Below are 13175 nucleotides of genomic sequence, written 5' to 3'. Positions count from 1 at the left end.
GAAAGAACTATTTCCAGAGGCTGCTGCTATCTAATATTAAGATATAACAGGGAAAACTCTGTTCCTCATCACAGCAGAAGTGGAAAGACTCTTCTGTTGTCAGGTTAGTCAATAATAATCATATTTGTTAGGATAGGTAAGGTTGTGCTGCAGTAGCAACAAACCATCAAACCTCAGATGCTTAACCCAACAAAAGCATTTTCTCACTCACCCTACATGTCCATATTGTATCAGCTACGGACTCTACTGGGCTCTATTTTCACTCTGGAACCAGCCTGTTGGAGAAGTCACTGTCTGAAACATTGTCAGTTGTGATGGCAGAGGGAAAGGGCACTAGAATATGTATTAACAATTAAATGCTTCTAATCATAATTCATCTGTCTGAACTTGTCATGTGACCCACCCAGCCACACAGAAAGCTAGGAAGTATAGTTCTACCATGTTCCTTGAAGACAGAGAGCCAGGGATATCTGGTATCAGCATGTTTACTTCAATAGATGTGGGCACCATATGACCAGACTTCCATCTCTGCTATTGATATGCTGCTAGCAAGTTCTTTCTGCTGGGGCCAGATTGTAGAGGTCACCCGAATGGCAGCCAGGCAGGCAAGAACAATCTTCACAGTGCTGGCACCAAGGATGGTGGGGGGCTCAGTGGAGCAGTGGAAAGAGTCAGGGACCTATGAAGAAGAATGATAAATGCTGTGGGCCAGGAATCATTTGATTACACTTCATGCATATTAACTTATTCAATCTTCACAACAACCCTATAGGGTAGATCCAATCATCCCCATTTTAGAGATGAGAAAACTGAGGTATAACTGTTAAGTAAGTTCCCCCAAAAAAGATAGCTAGTAAGTGGCAATGTAGGATGCAATCGCTGGCAGAATAGGTCCAGAGGTTATGCCCTACAGAGTGTACTCATGTAGCCACTGAGTACATTCTCCTTCCTGCCTGTGGTCGCTGCTCAGAAAGGAATCTGAAAATCATATGCCTGTTTTCAACTTCATCTTCACCACAATGACTTTAACTCTCTATAGAGTGAAGTTCTTTTTCAAAGGCACATCAAACTATGGCATCTCTCTAACTGTGAAGATGAATGAGAAGCTCTTCATGTGAACCAGAGAAGAGAGCCAGAAACCATAAGGTAAAATGCTAAGTGTGGCTACATGTGTCTCACTCTAAGTCAGTAAATACCTGAAGAGAATCACAGGCATGGCTTTATGGATTTGAATTATCTGTGTGTGTATAAACCTTGTTGATTCAGACTCCACTGGAAAGTATAAACACATCAGTGCCATAACCGTTATGAACAGAAAAGGCATGGCCACAAGTAGATACAGAAGCCAGCATGGAATTGACAAGAAGTTATTCCACTCACTTACCAAAAAGCGCCTCCCAAATCCTAACTCTTCCAAATGACTCAATTTCACTGGCATCACTGGGTGCCTTAAAAATCCTCTCACCATACAGAAAAGTTACCCATTTATATCCATTTATATCTTTGTTCCATTACCTTGCCCACTTCTTTTTTCTTGAGGTGGAGCTGTAAATATTAGATTTCATGATTCAAGTCTCTGGAATCCAACTTTCTAAATTGTCTTACCCTGGTGGAAATGGGAACACCATATCCTACAGTCAGCTGTTATTCCTGTTGAGACTGATAAAAAGCATTTATTAAGTGCCTCATAGTATATAGCACTGACATGGGTGCTGCCAAAGTGTCAGTCCTGTGCACTATGCCATGTTCAGCTCAAACAAACTTTGAGGTCCTCCAAATACACAGCTAAGTAAATGTTTTGCCAGTTTTGAACATTTGCCACCAAATTACTTACAAGACAAGGTCATTGCTTATTAAGTCTAGGCAAAATTTTTTAAAAGTCAGAATGACCAGTGTTAACCCATTACCAACTATATTGGTTTCCTATTGCTACTGTAACAAATCTCCATAAACTTAGTGGCTTAAAACAAGGCAAACTGATTCTCTTACAGTTCTGGAGGTCAGAAGCCTAAAACATGGATGTTAGCAGGACTGCATTCCTTCTCAAGGCTTCAGGGGATTCCTTGACTTTTTCAGCATCTAGAAGCCCCTCCCTCAATCCCTCCAGCCTCTTGCTTTGATCTTCTCAACTCCTCCTACTCACTCTGAGCCTCCTGCCTCCGTTTATAAAGGCCCTTGTGATTGCTTTGGGCCCACCTAGATAACCCAAGCTAATCTTCCCATCTCTACATTCTTTTTTTTTTTTTTTTTTTTTTTGAGGTGGAGTCTCACTCTATTGCCCAAGCTGGAGTGCAGTGATGCGATCTCGGCTCACTGCAACCTTTGCCTCCTGGGTTCAAGTGATTACCCTACCTCAGCCTCCCGAGTAGCTGGGACTACAGGTGCATGCCACCATGCCCTGTATTTTCTGTATTCTTAATAGAGACAGGGTTTCACTATGTTGGCCAGGTTGGTCTCGAACTCCTGAACTTGTGATCTGTCCGCCTCGGCCTTGCAAAGTGCTGGGATTACAGGCATGAGCCACTACGCCTGGCCTCCCATCTCTACATTCTTAATCATATCTGCAAAATCTCTTTTACTCTGTAAGCCAACATGTTTACAGTGTACATGGATTATAATGTGGACTTTTTGTGGGGGGTAAGGGGGACATTGTTTAGCTTACCACAGCCACCAAGGTTTTTCTGATATGTGATAAGCTGTATAACACTTTATTCTAAGAATCATTATGTGTGGACCAGGGAAGAATTGGAAGAAAGGAAAATATCACGTGTAAAGATCACGGTTGAGAATGTCACAATGTTGCTGGTCTTTAGTTTTAGTATCTGGTGTCAAAGACTTAGAGAGTAAATTTTTTTTCTACCTTCTTTTTTTTTTCCTCCTGTGGCTGTCATCTGCTTACCTGCAGACCCAGGCTCACTCTGTTGTCGCTCTGGAGTTGGGCATCTCCAAGTTTATCTGTTGCTTTGCGAAGTCTGGATGCTTACTCTCATGGATCCAGGGTCCTCTGGCCCACTGAGCTGGGCTTCTTATGCTGGGTCTCCTCCCCCTTTTTATGCCATGCTTTCTTCCCACTTTTCCTCCTTGTACAGCAAACACAGCACAAATGTTGGAGTCCTATAAGGGAAGTTGAAGGTATTATCCTAGACCTTTCAGGCTGGCAGGAGGTGAGGAGGCGGGCACCTGTTCCACCTGGCCCTGTGTCTTCTCATTACTGGATTTTAAGCAGCCTCCTTGAGTGAGGTGGGGAAACCAAAAGCAGTGTAAGAACAGGGGCTTCTTTCTGCCCAGCAGGTCACCCCTCTCCCCGACCCTCAGGCCTCTTTTTAATCATTCCACTCCCTGGTTACCAGCTACCCAGCCTGGGTGTCACTTATTCTTGCCTCCAGCACAAGAGGACTTGGTAACCTTGGTATATAATAGTAGCCTTTGAAATAAAAAGCTGCACATGAGGCAACTTGCAAATCCAAACTTTTCTGGGATGGGTGTGTAGTTGCAGGAGGAGTTCTTCCTTAAACAAAGGCAAATTTTCCAGTTACGCCAGTTAAACTGGTTCTCACACCAAATATCCCAATGAAGAGTTCTTCTTCTGTGCCCCTGGGAAAGGGAGGCCCCTGAAAAGCACTGTGCGCATGCCTGTGCCTGCCTTATGTTCTTAGGACCACATTCCCACCATTCAACAGGCAGAATTTAGCTAGGATGCCAGCACAGCTTTTTGTCGTGTGCATGCAACTATTTGAGGAAACGCTGGAGCTGGGAGAGTCCAAGCCTGGTAAAAATGACAACATGCATCTGCACAACCTATTCTAGATTATAGGGCTGGGACTAGGGAGAGACCAGTAAGTTACTCACCTGAGGTGCAACTTTTAAGGGAGTATCACACGGTAATCAATTAATCAAGAAAACAATATTTTGATGGAAGCACTTTTTAAAAATCAAAGTTAATGCAAAATATCTACAGTAAACACAATATCAAATTTTAAAATAAATATTAGTAACAATGCCATGCTATACTATGAGTCTGAGGCCAAAAGAAAAAAATTAGTAACACTAACCCAAAACATCGCAAGTGTTGATGTTTTGATCATTATGGACTTTTATCCAGTAATTTTCATTTAAAAATATTGCATTAAAATATTATTTATCTTGATTATGGGTATTTTGGGACCCCCTTTAATTTTGTGCCCTACGGTGAGTGGCCGACTCGCCTCACTCTAGTGCCAACCCTGTAATACAAAGCGCAGTTTGGAGGCTTTAAGTCATTTGAGCCTTACGACTATTCTCTAAGGTGGACATGGCAAGTATTCTTACCTGCATTTGACAGTAAAGGAACTAAATCCCAAAACTAGAGGCATGACTTGCCCAGGACTACATGGCACATGGTGAAGATGAGATTAAAAATGAGGCCTGCCAACTCTGAATCTGGGGATCTTTCCATGACACCAGAGAGTCTCAATCTCCAGTGTACCAAAAAATAACCAGGAGAGTTGTTAACATTCAGAGTCCTGAGTGCCAAACACTGAGACTCTGACTCAGAAGGTCTAGGGTGGAATGCAATAGTCTACATTTCATTTAACAAACACACTAGCTGATTTTGACATCAATGAGCTGCCAACCAGTTGGGGCAACTCTGTAAGGACTCCAAGGCAGATGTCCCCAAGCTATGTCTGCAAGAGCTTGCTGTTCTTATCATTCACATTTCTTCTTGTAAGAAGATATCTGTACTTCATGTGGGTTAAAATATTACTTTATCTAGTAAGGGTAACCTCAGCTAATTAACAAATAGCAATCATCAACTCATCATCCCTATTGTTAACCAAGGGAGAGCATGGTCTTCTTAATCCACAAGACCAACGTACTATGAGGCATGAGAGAAGAAGAAAAATCTGAAAAATGAGGGACCACTCCCATTAGATGGGAGTCCTGAGCAATCATGGGTCTGCTTGTGGGCACTGGGTGCATGGGATGAGTACCTCAGAAAGAAAGGGAAAGGGACTTCAAAGACAAACTTAGTCTACTTAATACTTTCTCTTGTACTGGTTAGAAATGAGAAGTTAATTCTTTCTGTCAAGGTAGTTTCTAAATCTAGAGCGAGTAAGAGAAAGAGTTATAAGAAAAATTAGTACTTTTTACCTTAATGCTTGTGGAAATGGTACCTTAAGTTGACAATGCAATAGTAGGGCCATAAAGGCATAAGAGAAACTTGAGCTGAATATGTGACTACAATGCAAGCAACTTGAGAAAGAATGTTGTCAATGCTGCCAGGGAAGCCTTTCTGCTTGAGGTCAGAAGGATGAAAATCAAGCAAACAAATAAAAATATTTAAATTGGATTCTTAAACCATTCATCTCTGAAAAAAATAACATCTAATATTTTCTTTTCTATCAACTGCCAGCCATGTGGATTTTACCAACGCTTTTCATCAAGGGGGACAATTTCCAGTTACCCCATCCTTAGTGGTTACTGTAGCCTCACATAGCTTGATTCTGGCAAAGAGCATAATTCCATGCCAAAATGAAGTGTATTGGCCTGTTTTGTTCTTTGGGCTGTGGGTAAAAGAAGTGGCAAGGGGAGCCAGTTTTCTAATAATTGAAGTGAAAAGAAGTTGGCCTCAATGAAGTTTTTCATCTCAGGTATTCAGATTGCCCTCCTTCTCTGCCTGCTGGGATGTGCGTACAGATACAATCTTAATGTAGAGTCTGGGTGGCTATAGACCTGAATAGTAACAAAATTGTCAGGGCCACCTGCACATTTGAAAACAGTATGTCTTCAAAAATTGCACTTGGCAGATGATTGATTGGACACATACCTCTAAGCAGCACCAAGCATGATGTTGACATTTTCAGATGTACTGTCACAGTGCCGCCAGAAGAACACATGAACACTCCTCCCTTACTTTCTAAAATATGTCTGCCTATTGCTTTGCTCCATTCCTGTTCACTGATTGTTTTCCATTGCTCCCTGGATCCCCTATCAACCAGAACAATGGTTCTCAAACATTAGTGGCATCAGAATGACCTGGAGTGCTTGTTAAGCTACAAATTGCTGGGCCCTACCCCTAGAATTTTTAATTTGGGAAGCCTGTGTGGGGCCAGAGAATTTTCATTTGTAATAAGTTCCCAGTTGATGCTGATGCTAATGAAGACTTTGAAAGCCACCAATCTAGAGTGATGGGTCTAAAACATTAGAATCACCTAGGGAGCTTTCATGAAAATACTCATGCCCAAGTTTACACCAGGCCCATTAAATCAGACTGTTTGAAGATGGAGCCTGTATTAGTTTTCTAGAGCTGCTGTAACAAATTACCTCAAACTGAGTGGCTTAAAACAACAGCAATCTCTTCTCTCACAGTTCTGGAGTCTGGAAGTACCAAGTCAAAGTGTTGGCAGGCCACCATCCCTCAAAGGCTCCTGGGAGGGGGCTGATTGTAGCTCCAGCTGTGGCCAGCAATGTTTGGCCTTCCTTGGTTTGTAATTGTATCACTCCAGTCTCTGCCTCCGCCTTCACATGCACATGGCCTCTGTGTATCTATGTCTGTGCGCCCTCTCCTCTTTTCATATGGATGACAATGACTAGATTTAAGTCTTACCCTAATCCAGTATGACCTTTTCTTAATTTACACCTTAATTATATCTGCAAAGACCCTATTTCTGAGTAAAGTCAGGTTCTGAGGTTCTTGGTGGACATGAATTGTGCAGGGGCATTGTGAGGAGACACTATTCAATCCTGTACGGAACCCTGACTTGACTGTAAGATCCCTGAGGGCCAGATCCATGTGTGTCCAACTGCCTTGGAGAGTCTGGAACAGAATGGGATGAAAAAAAATTTCTTGAATGGATGAGCCTGTTACCCTCTACTTCCAATTCACAGTCATCACAACATAACAGATGAAAAACACTCTTCATTTGTCTTAAAAGCTTGTTAAACTATCTGCAGATTCCAAGGACTTTAAAGTGTTTATCTGTATGACTATTCAACTCTAAATTAAAGACCTTTCCTCAAACAACAAAAGATATCGAAGATATTTCTTTGTAGAAAGACTTGTATTCTGTTCCTCAGGGCATTTTATAGGGAACATACCTATAAAGAGCCCAGATTACACACTTCTGAGAGCTTTTAATGATAAGAAACAATGTTTTTGAACTTCCCATTATGAACTAGAAATAATATTTTCACATGAAACAAAAATGCTAAATTACTTAACTGCCTCCCTAGAGTTTTAAGTTTTGTACAGTGTAAATGATTGTTGTCCAGGAATTAAGACCACAGGGGTGTCTCTTTAAAATGCCTGCGATATAAAGCAGGAGGCAGGATGCCTGTTGTGTGAACTTCAGTTGGAGAGGTGATTATTCATGGGGTCGGGGTGGGGGTGGACGAACATGCAAGCCACAAGCCCAAGCCAAATGTGGTCACATTGGAAGGTGTGATGTGGATTGTCAGTCAGTTGGAAATCAGAGCGAGAGAGGCTTATTTTGGATGAGGGGGCATCTCAGGATCACAATCAAAATTGTTCAGATGGCTTTATTTTGGATCCGTTATGCCAATATCAGATATGGGGGTGGTTTATGGGGGGTTCTTTGAAGACCACTCTGTGACCCCCTGCAGTGGCAGTGGATACAGTGGGACATAAAACTGAATTCAGGATTAGGAGCCCTGGATTCTGGTCTCAGCTCCAGCACAGAGGATCTCTGAGATTACTTGCAGTTTTTAAGAATACTGATGTGGGGTATACAAATGTAATGAACATCTAAATTCATGTATCTCGCTTTGCATTGCTGCATCTGCTTTACAGAGGTATCTCTTTTTTTCTTTGAAAGAGAGAGGTTTGGTTACTTATTTAGATTGTTAGAAGTATTTTCTCATCAGTGGATTCTAGCTTTGACATCCTTTTTGATAAAAAAAAATTCTTCTTATATTAACCAGGAACATGATAATGTTTAGAAGTTATGAAAATATCTAAGTGTTTTTATAACATTTATGATATTTTAAAAATTCTTTCTAACCACACGCTAATAGTTATGATAATTTCCAGTTTTCTTTCTTAACCAGAGGCAGTGGTAGCCTTTTAACATGTCTTACTTCTCCCTTGAACCTCCTTCTCTATCTATGAACTGAGAGGACTGAAATCATCTGGGCATTTCTGAGCAAACATCAGCTTTCTGAGAACTTGGAAGTTTTCTCACATCTTATTAGTTTATTTAGTCGTAAAGATTCTTTAAGATAAAAACCAAACACAGTCAAGTGTATGTGACAGATGTTTCTGGGATTTGGGCTAGAGGCACAGGCAGGAAGGGAAGCTGTCAGTCAAAGGCAGCCTCATATTTACTGCTGCATTTTCCTGATTTTTTAGACTTTGCATAAAGAAAGGTGTGCCCTTCCTGCATGAGCGAGGGATGTCTTTGCTCTCTGACAGCTGCTGCACCTCTTCTTTGAAGTTATTCTCTGGCATGCAAGATGCACAGTAATATATCTGAAGTCTAATTCTGTCCAGGGAAAAAGTTCAAATTGAAGAGTAATTTTTTTTAACTGTAAAGAAAACTAATATTTGTGGAGCACCTACCAAATACAAAAAGAGTGCTACATGTTATTTCTTTTAGTTCTCATCATTGCGCCCTTTTACAGACAAGAAAAAGAGGCACACAGCTAGTAAGTGGCAGGTCCTATGTTTGAATTCAGGTGTACAGGTTCCACTTTTTTCTTGGAAGCACTTCCTTGGTTTGCCCTCAGTGTTTACACAGTCTTTCTTTATGACATTCATTTTTCTATTTGGAAGTATACATAATATAAACTTAACCATTTTAGCCATTGTTGAGTATACATTTCAGTGGCATTAAGTACTTTCACATTGTTCTGCAACTGTCACCACCATCGTCTCCAGAATGTTTTCCTCTTTCCAAACTGAACTCTGTACCCATTAAACAATAACTCTCCATTCCCCTCCCCCTGCAACCCCTGATAAACTCCATCTACTTCCTGTCTCTAGGCATTTGACTATTACAGGTACCACATACAAGTGGAATCATACAATATTTGTCCTTTTGTATCTGGCTTATTTTACTTGATATAATGCCCTCAAGCTTCATCCATGTTTTAGCACGTATCAGGGCTTCATTCCTTTCTTTTATTTTGAGACAGGGTCTCACTCTGTTGCCCAGGCTGGAGTGCAGTGGTGTGTTCACAGCTCACTGGAGCCTTGACCTCCCAGGCCCAAGTGATCATCCTGTCTCAGCCTTCTGAGCGTCTGGGACTACAGGTGTGCGCCACCATGCCCGACTAATTTTTTGTATTTTTTTTTTTTTTTTTGTAGAGACAAGGTTTCACCATGTTGGCCAGGCTGGTCTTGAACTTCTGGGCTCAAGCGATCCACCAGCCTTGGCCTCCCAAAGTACTAGGATTACAGGTGTGAGCTACTATGCCTGGTCCATTCCATTTTAAGGGTGAATAATATTCGTGTGTGTGTGTGTGTGTGTGTGTGTGTGTGTGTGTGTGTTTGTGTACACCCCATTTTGTTCATTCCTTCATCCTTCAGTGGACATTTTGGTTGTTTCCATCTTTTGCTACTGTGAATCATGCTGCTCTGTGAACATGGATGTACAAATATCTGTTCAAATCCCTACTTTCAATTATTTGTGGTGTATATTCAAAAGTAGGAATGCTAGAAGATTAGAATGTTTTGTTTGTTTTGAGATGGAGTCTCACTCTGCCACCCAGGCTGGAGTGTGGAGTGCAGTAACGCAATCTCGGCTCACTGCAACCTCTGCCTCCTGGGTTCAAGTGATTGTCGTGCCTTAGCCTCCCAAGTAGCTGGGATTATAGCCACATACCCGGCTAATTTTTGTATTTTTAGTAGAGACAGGGTTTCACTATGTTGGCCCCACTGGTCTCGAACTCCTGACTTTAAGTAATCTGCCCACCTTGGCCTGGGATTATAGGCGTAAGCCACCACGCCTGGCCTAGAATGTTTTAAAAATATATATAAAAATGTTAATTGAAGCTACCATACTCTCAAATACATTTTACAATTTTTCGAAAATGAATTTCCTATCCAAGTCACCAACTTTCTCATTTCTCTGGGTGATACCAGTGTTCTTCCAGCTTTCCAAGCTTGAGATCAAGATGTCACCTTGGACAATTTACCAGTGCCCTTCTCCTATAGTCTGCCATACACCATTGTTTATTTCTTCAAAGTATCCTCAAGACTGGGTTATTTTCATTAACTCTGCCATAACCTCAGCCCAAGTCTGATCACTGTGGATCACTCCAACAGCTGCTTGATACAGCTGCATGCTTCCAGACTGTTTCCTACCAAACCTCCAATATCATTGTTGGAGTGATTTTCCTAAACACTTCCTTCATCATGTCACTCCCCACTCAAGAATCTACAGTGGCATTAAGTTCAAGGTAGTAAATGAATTGATTCCCTCTCATCTGTGCAACACTATTTTACATGTCTTCCTTGCCTTCTTCTCTACTCCAAGGGCTCTCTTCAATGTTAGTCTTATAAACCAAGCTATTTCCCCAATCTATGCCATTGCTTTCTACTCACCTAATCTCACAAAACCATTTCCTATTGCTCTTCAAAACATATAGGTTCTCCATTTATTTCCTACATTTTTTAGTTTTGCTCCCCACAACTACATGCTAAACTTCTTCAGTGTAGGATCTTTGTCCTGTACTTTTTGTGAGAATCCTAAGATTCTGGACAGGTATGTGCTTGCTGGCTCATGAAATAAGACAGAGTAACAGGAAGACACAAATTGCAAAAGGTGCAGACAGAGTTATCAGAGCCCTTAGGAAGAAACTGCTTTACACCCAGGAAGAAATCTCTCGTAGTGGTTGTCAAATACCAGAATAGAAAGAGTTCAGCTTAAATAGTTCCTTATGCATCTTTTGCATTGTGGTGTACAAACTCGGGCCAGTGAATTTTCAAGGCAAAATGCTACCCAGGTGAGTCTGTTTCTTATTTTAAATAATTCTCAAAATATGTGAAATACTTATAAGTGTTCCTGCTCTTCTCCTAAGCATTTTGATTACATGCAAACCCTAGAAACACAGCATTCTAAGAAATTTGAAATGTTCTTACTACTGTAAAGTTTGGGAGCTTTTCTCAAAGTAGCTTTTTGGTCCAGTTAATAAAGAGATTTTTTTTTTTCCTTGAGAAGGGCTTAGGAGGAACAGTTTCACACCTTATAGTAATTTCATAAATGCATAATTTGACACTAAGTTGGGAATACAAATCATTTTTCTGTAAGCAGACATGACATCCAGAAAGTTAACCCCAGAATCTGGCATGCCCTCCTCTTACATTAGGACATGGGTGTTAGAATCACAACATTGACCAATTCAAGTTTAAGAACAGAATATGTCACAGAAGGTCAGATAAATGAGAGCTACAAAAACTCAGAGAGATAATGAGAGAGAAGGGGGTGGAGAGAGAGCAAAAGGGAAAGAGAGAGGGTGGGAAAATAGCATTGGAAGAATATTTTAATGATATTTCAGGCCATAGAAATATTGTGAAATTTTATGAATATGTCACGGAAGGTCAGATAAGTGAGAGCTACAAAAACTCAGAGAGATAATGAGAGAGAAGGGGGTGAAGAGAGAGCAAGAGGGAAAGAGAGAGGGTGGGAGAATAGCATTGGAAGATTATTCTAATGATATTTCAGGCCACAGAAATATTGTGAAATATAACATTAATTAAAGACAACCAGAATTTTTTGGTTATGGATAATGAATAAATAAAATCATGCAGCCAAATTAGCTCATTTCCATCTCCTATTTATAGACATTGTATTTAGATAGACTTTTTCACAAATAAATACCAAATTTGGAGCTAACATGACTGAAGGCATCTCTACTTTCTGTTCTCTTCTCTTTTCACTGCTCTTAGGTGAGTCAAATAAGCTCTCAGGGCCTTTACTTTAAACTGATACTCTTCTAATTCCTGTTAATGCAATCTGTAGGAGAGACATTAACAATGTATTTTGAGGACTCCTGATAGTGAAGTGCTGTTCTAGCCACTACTGCAGTTATGAAAGTTAAAATTTAAAAATATCCACCAGTGTACCAATATTTAATTAACAATACTTTATCACTGTCAGCACCAGAGGGCCTTGAATAAACTATTGTTGTGGCTTGGTTGACAGACAGCTTGTCAGGAAATGATCAGTATTGGCCATGATTTAGGGCTAATTTCATGGATGTTTTCCAGTTTCCGCGATCTTCCTTTCCCCTCTTCCAAACAAAAGTGCTTCTGAAAATTTCTGTTTAACATCTTTCACTTTGAATAAAGAAAACACAAAACATACCCCTCGCAGCTGGTACTGGTGAAATTACTTCTCTGGAGAGACCAGCAGATGAAGGTCTTGTTTGAGAGGCACCAGGCAGAGGTTTCATTCTGTATCAGAGACCACACTCAGACCTGCAACCTGAGATCTATCTCTCCCCCTCCCTTCACCTACCTACACACATACACCACCTAAATGAACACAGATGGCTGGCACCCAGAGTAGGCATCTAGGAAAACAGCCGCAGGCCTCTCTGTTTGCGGTCATTTCATTGTACAAACAGACAGCCTTCGAGATGCTGGTGTTGTTTCTTAATCTGAGATCATTCTTGTTTGGAAGTTTACCCACTTCCTGTTGAGAAATATAGCAAAAGCATCAGAGTACCCAGAGCTCGATTTGACTAAAACCAAACATTCATTTTAACTCGTTAGATAGTTAAAATCATAGTCATAGTACACTCAAGGTATACTAACTCATGTAGAGGATTATATTTAATGAAAGCCACATATTGATATAATCCACATCAGTTCCTACCTGGCAATACATGTTCTTCCTTCAGAGCTGCATAGCATCATCTGATGTATTTGTTTCTCTGTGTGAAATAAATTAATTATTCAAATGTAATATAAAGGAGTGTAAAGCCAAACTTCACAAATGCTGAAAAATAATCTAAATCTTTATACTGCCCCCCCATCAAATGGAACATATGTTTTCTCCTATTTATTTCTGTATAAAATATGTAAACAATTACCTGGATTTGGAGGACATAATTATGAAGAGGTTGATATCTAAAAGGTTATTACTGATTTATAGAACTCTCTAGTTTAATAGAAGACATATTTAGGATAAGAAAAAAAATACTGCTTTCTCCAGGAACAATAAATGTCTCAA

General features: G+C 40.5%; 1 protein-coding gene across 1 annotated transcript; it reads right to left on the bottom strand.

Moving 5' to 3' along the window:
• Nucleotides 1-545: 545 nt before the first annotated feature.
• Nucleotides 546-12830, bottom strand: LOC101123755 (putative protein SEM1). Its single transcript, XM_055392191.1, is given in 5 exon segments — nucleotides 546-629; nucleotides 631-679; nucleotides 1516-1545; nucleotides 2900-3114; nucleotides 12819-12830. Coding segments are annotated over 5 exon segments (390 nt in total).
• Nucleotides 12831-13175: the final 345 nt, after the last annotated feature.

The sequence above is a fragment of the Gorilla gorilla genome, chromosome 6, assembly GCF_029281585.2.
Source record: "Gorilla gorilla gorilla isolate KB3781 chromosome 6, NHGRI_mGorGor1-v2.1_pri, whole genome shotgun sequence".
Classification (NCBI taxonomy): Eukaryota; Metazoa; Chordata; class Mammalia; order Primates; family Hominidae; genus Gorilla; species Gorilla gorilla.
Note: the sequence above shows the minus strand (reverse complement) of the source record. Positions and strands in the feature narration are given on the sequence as shown.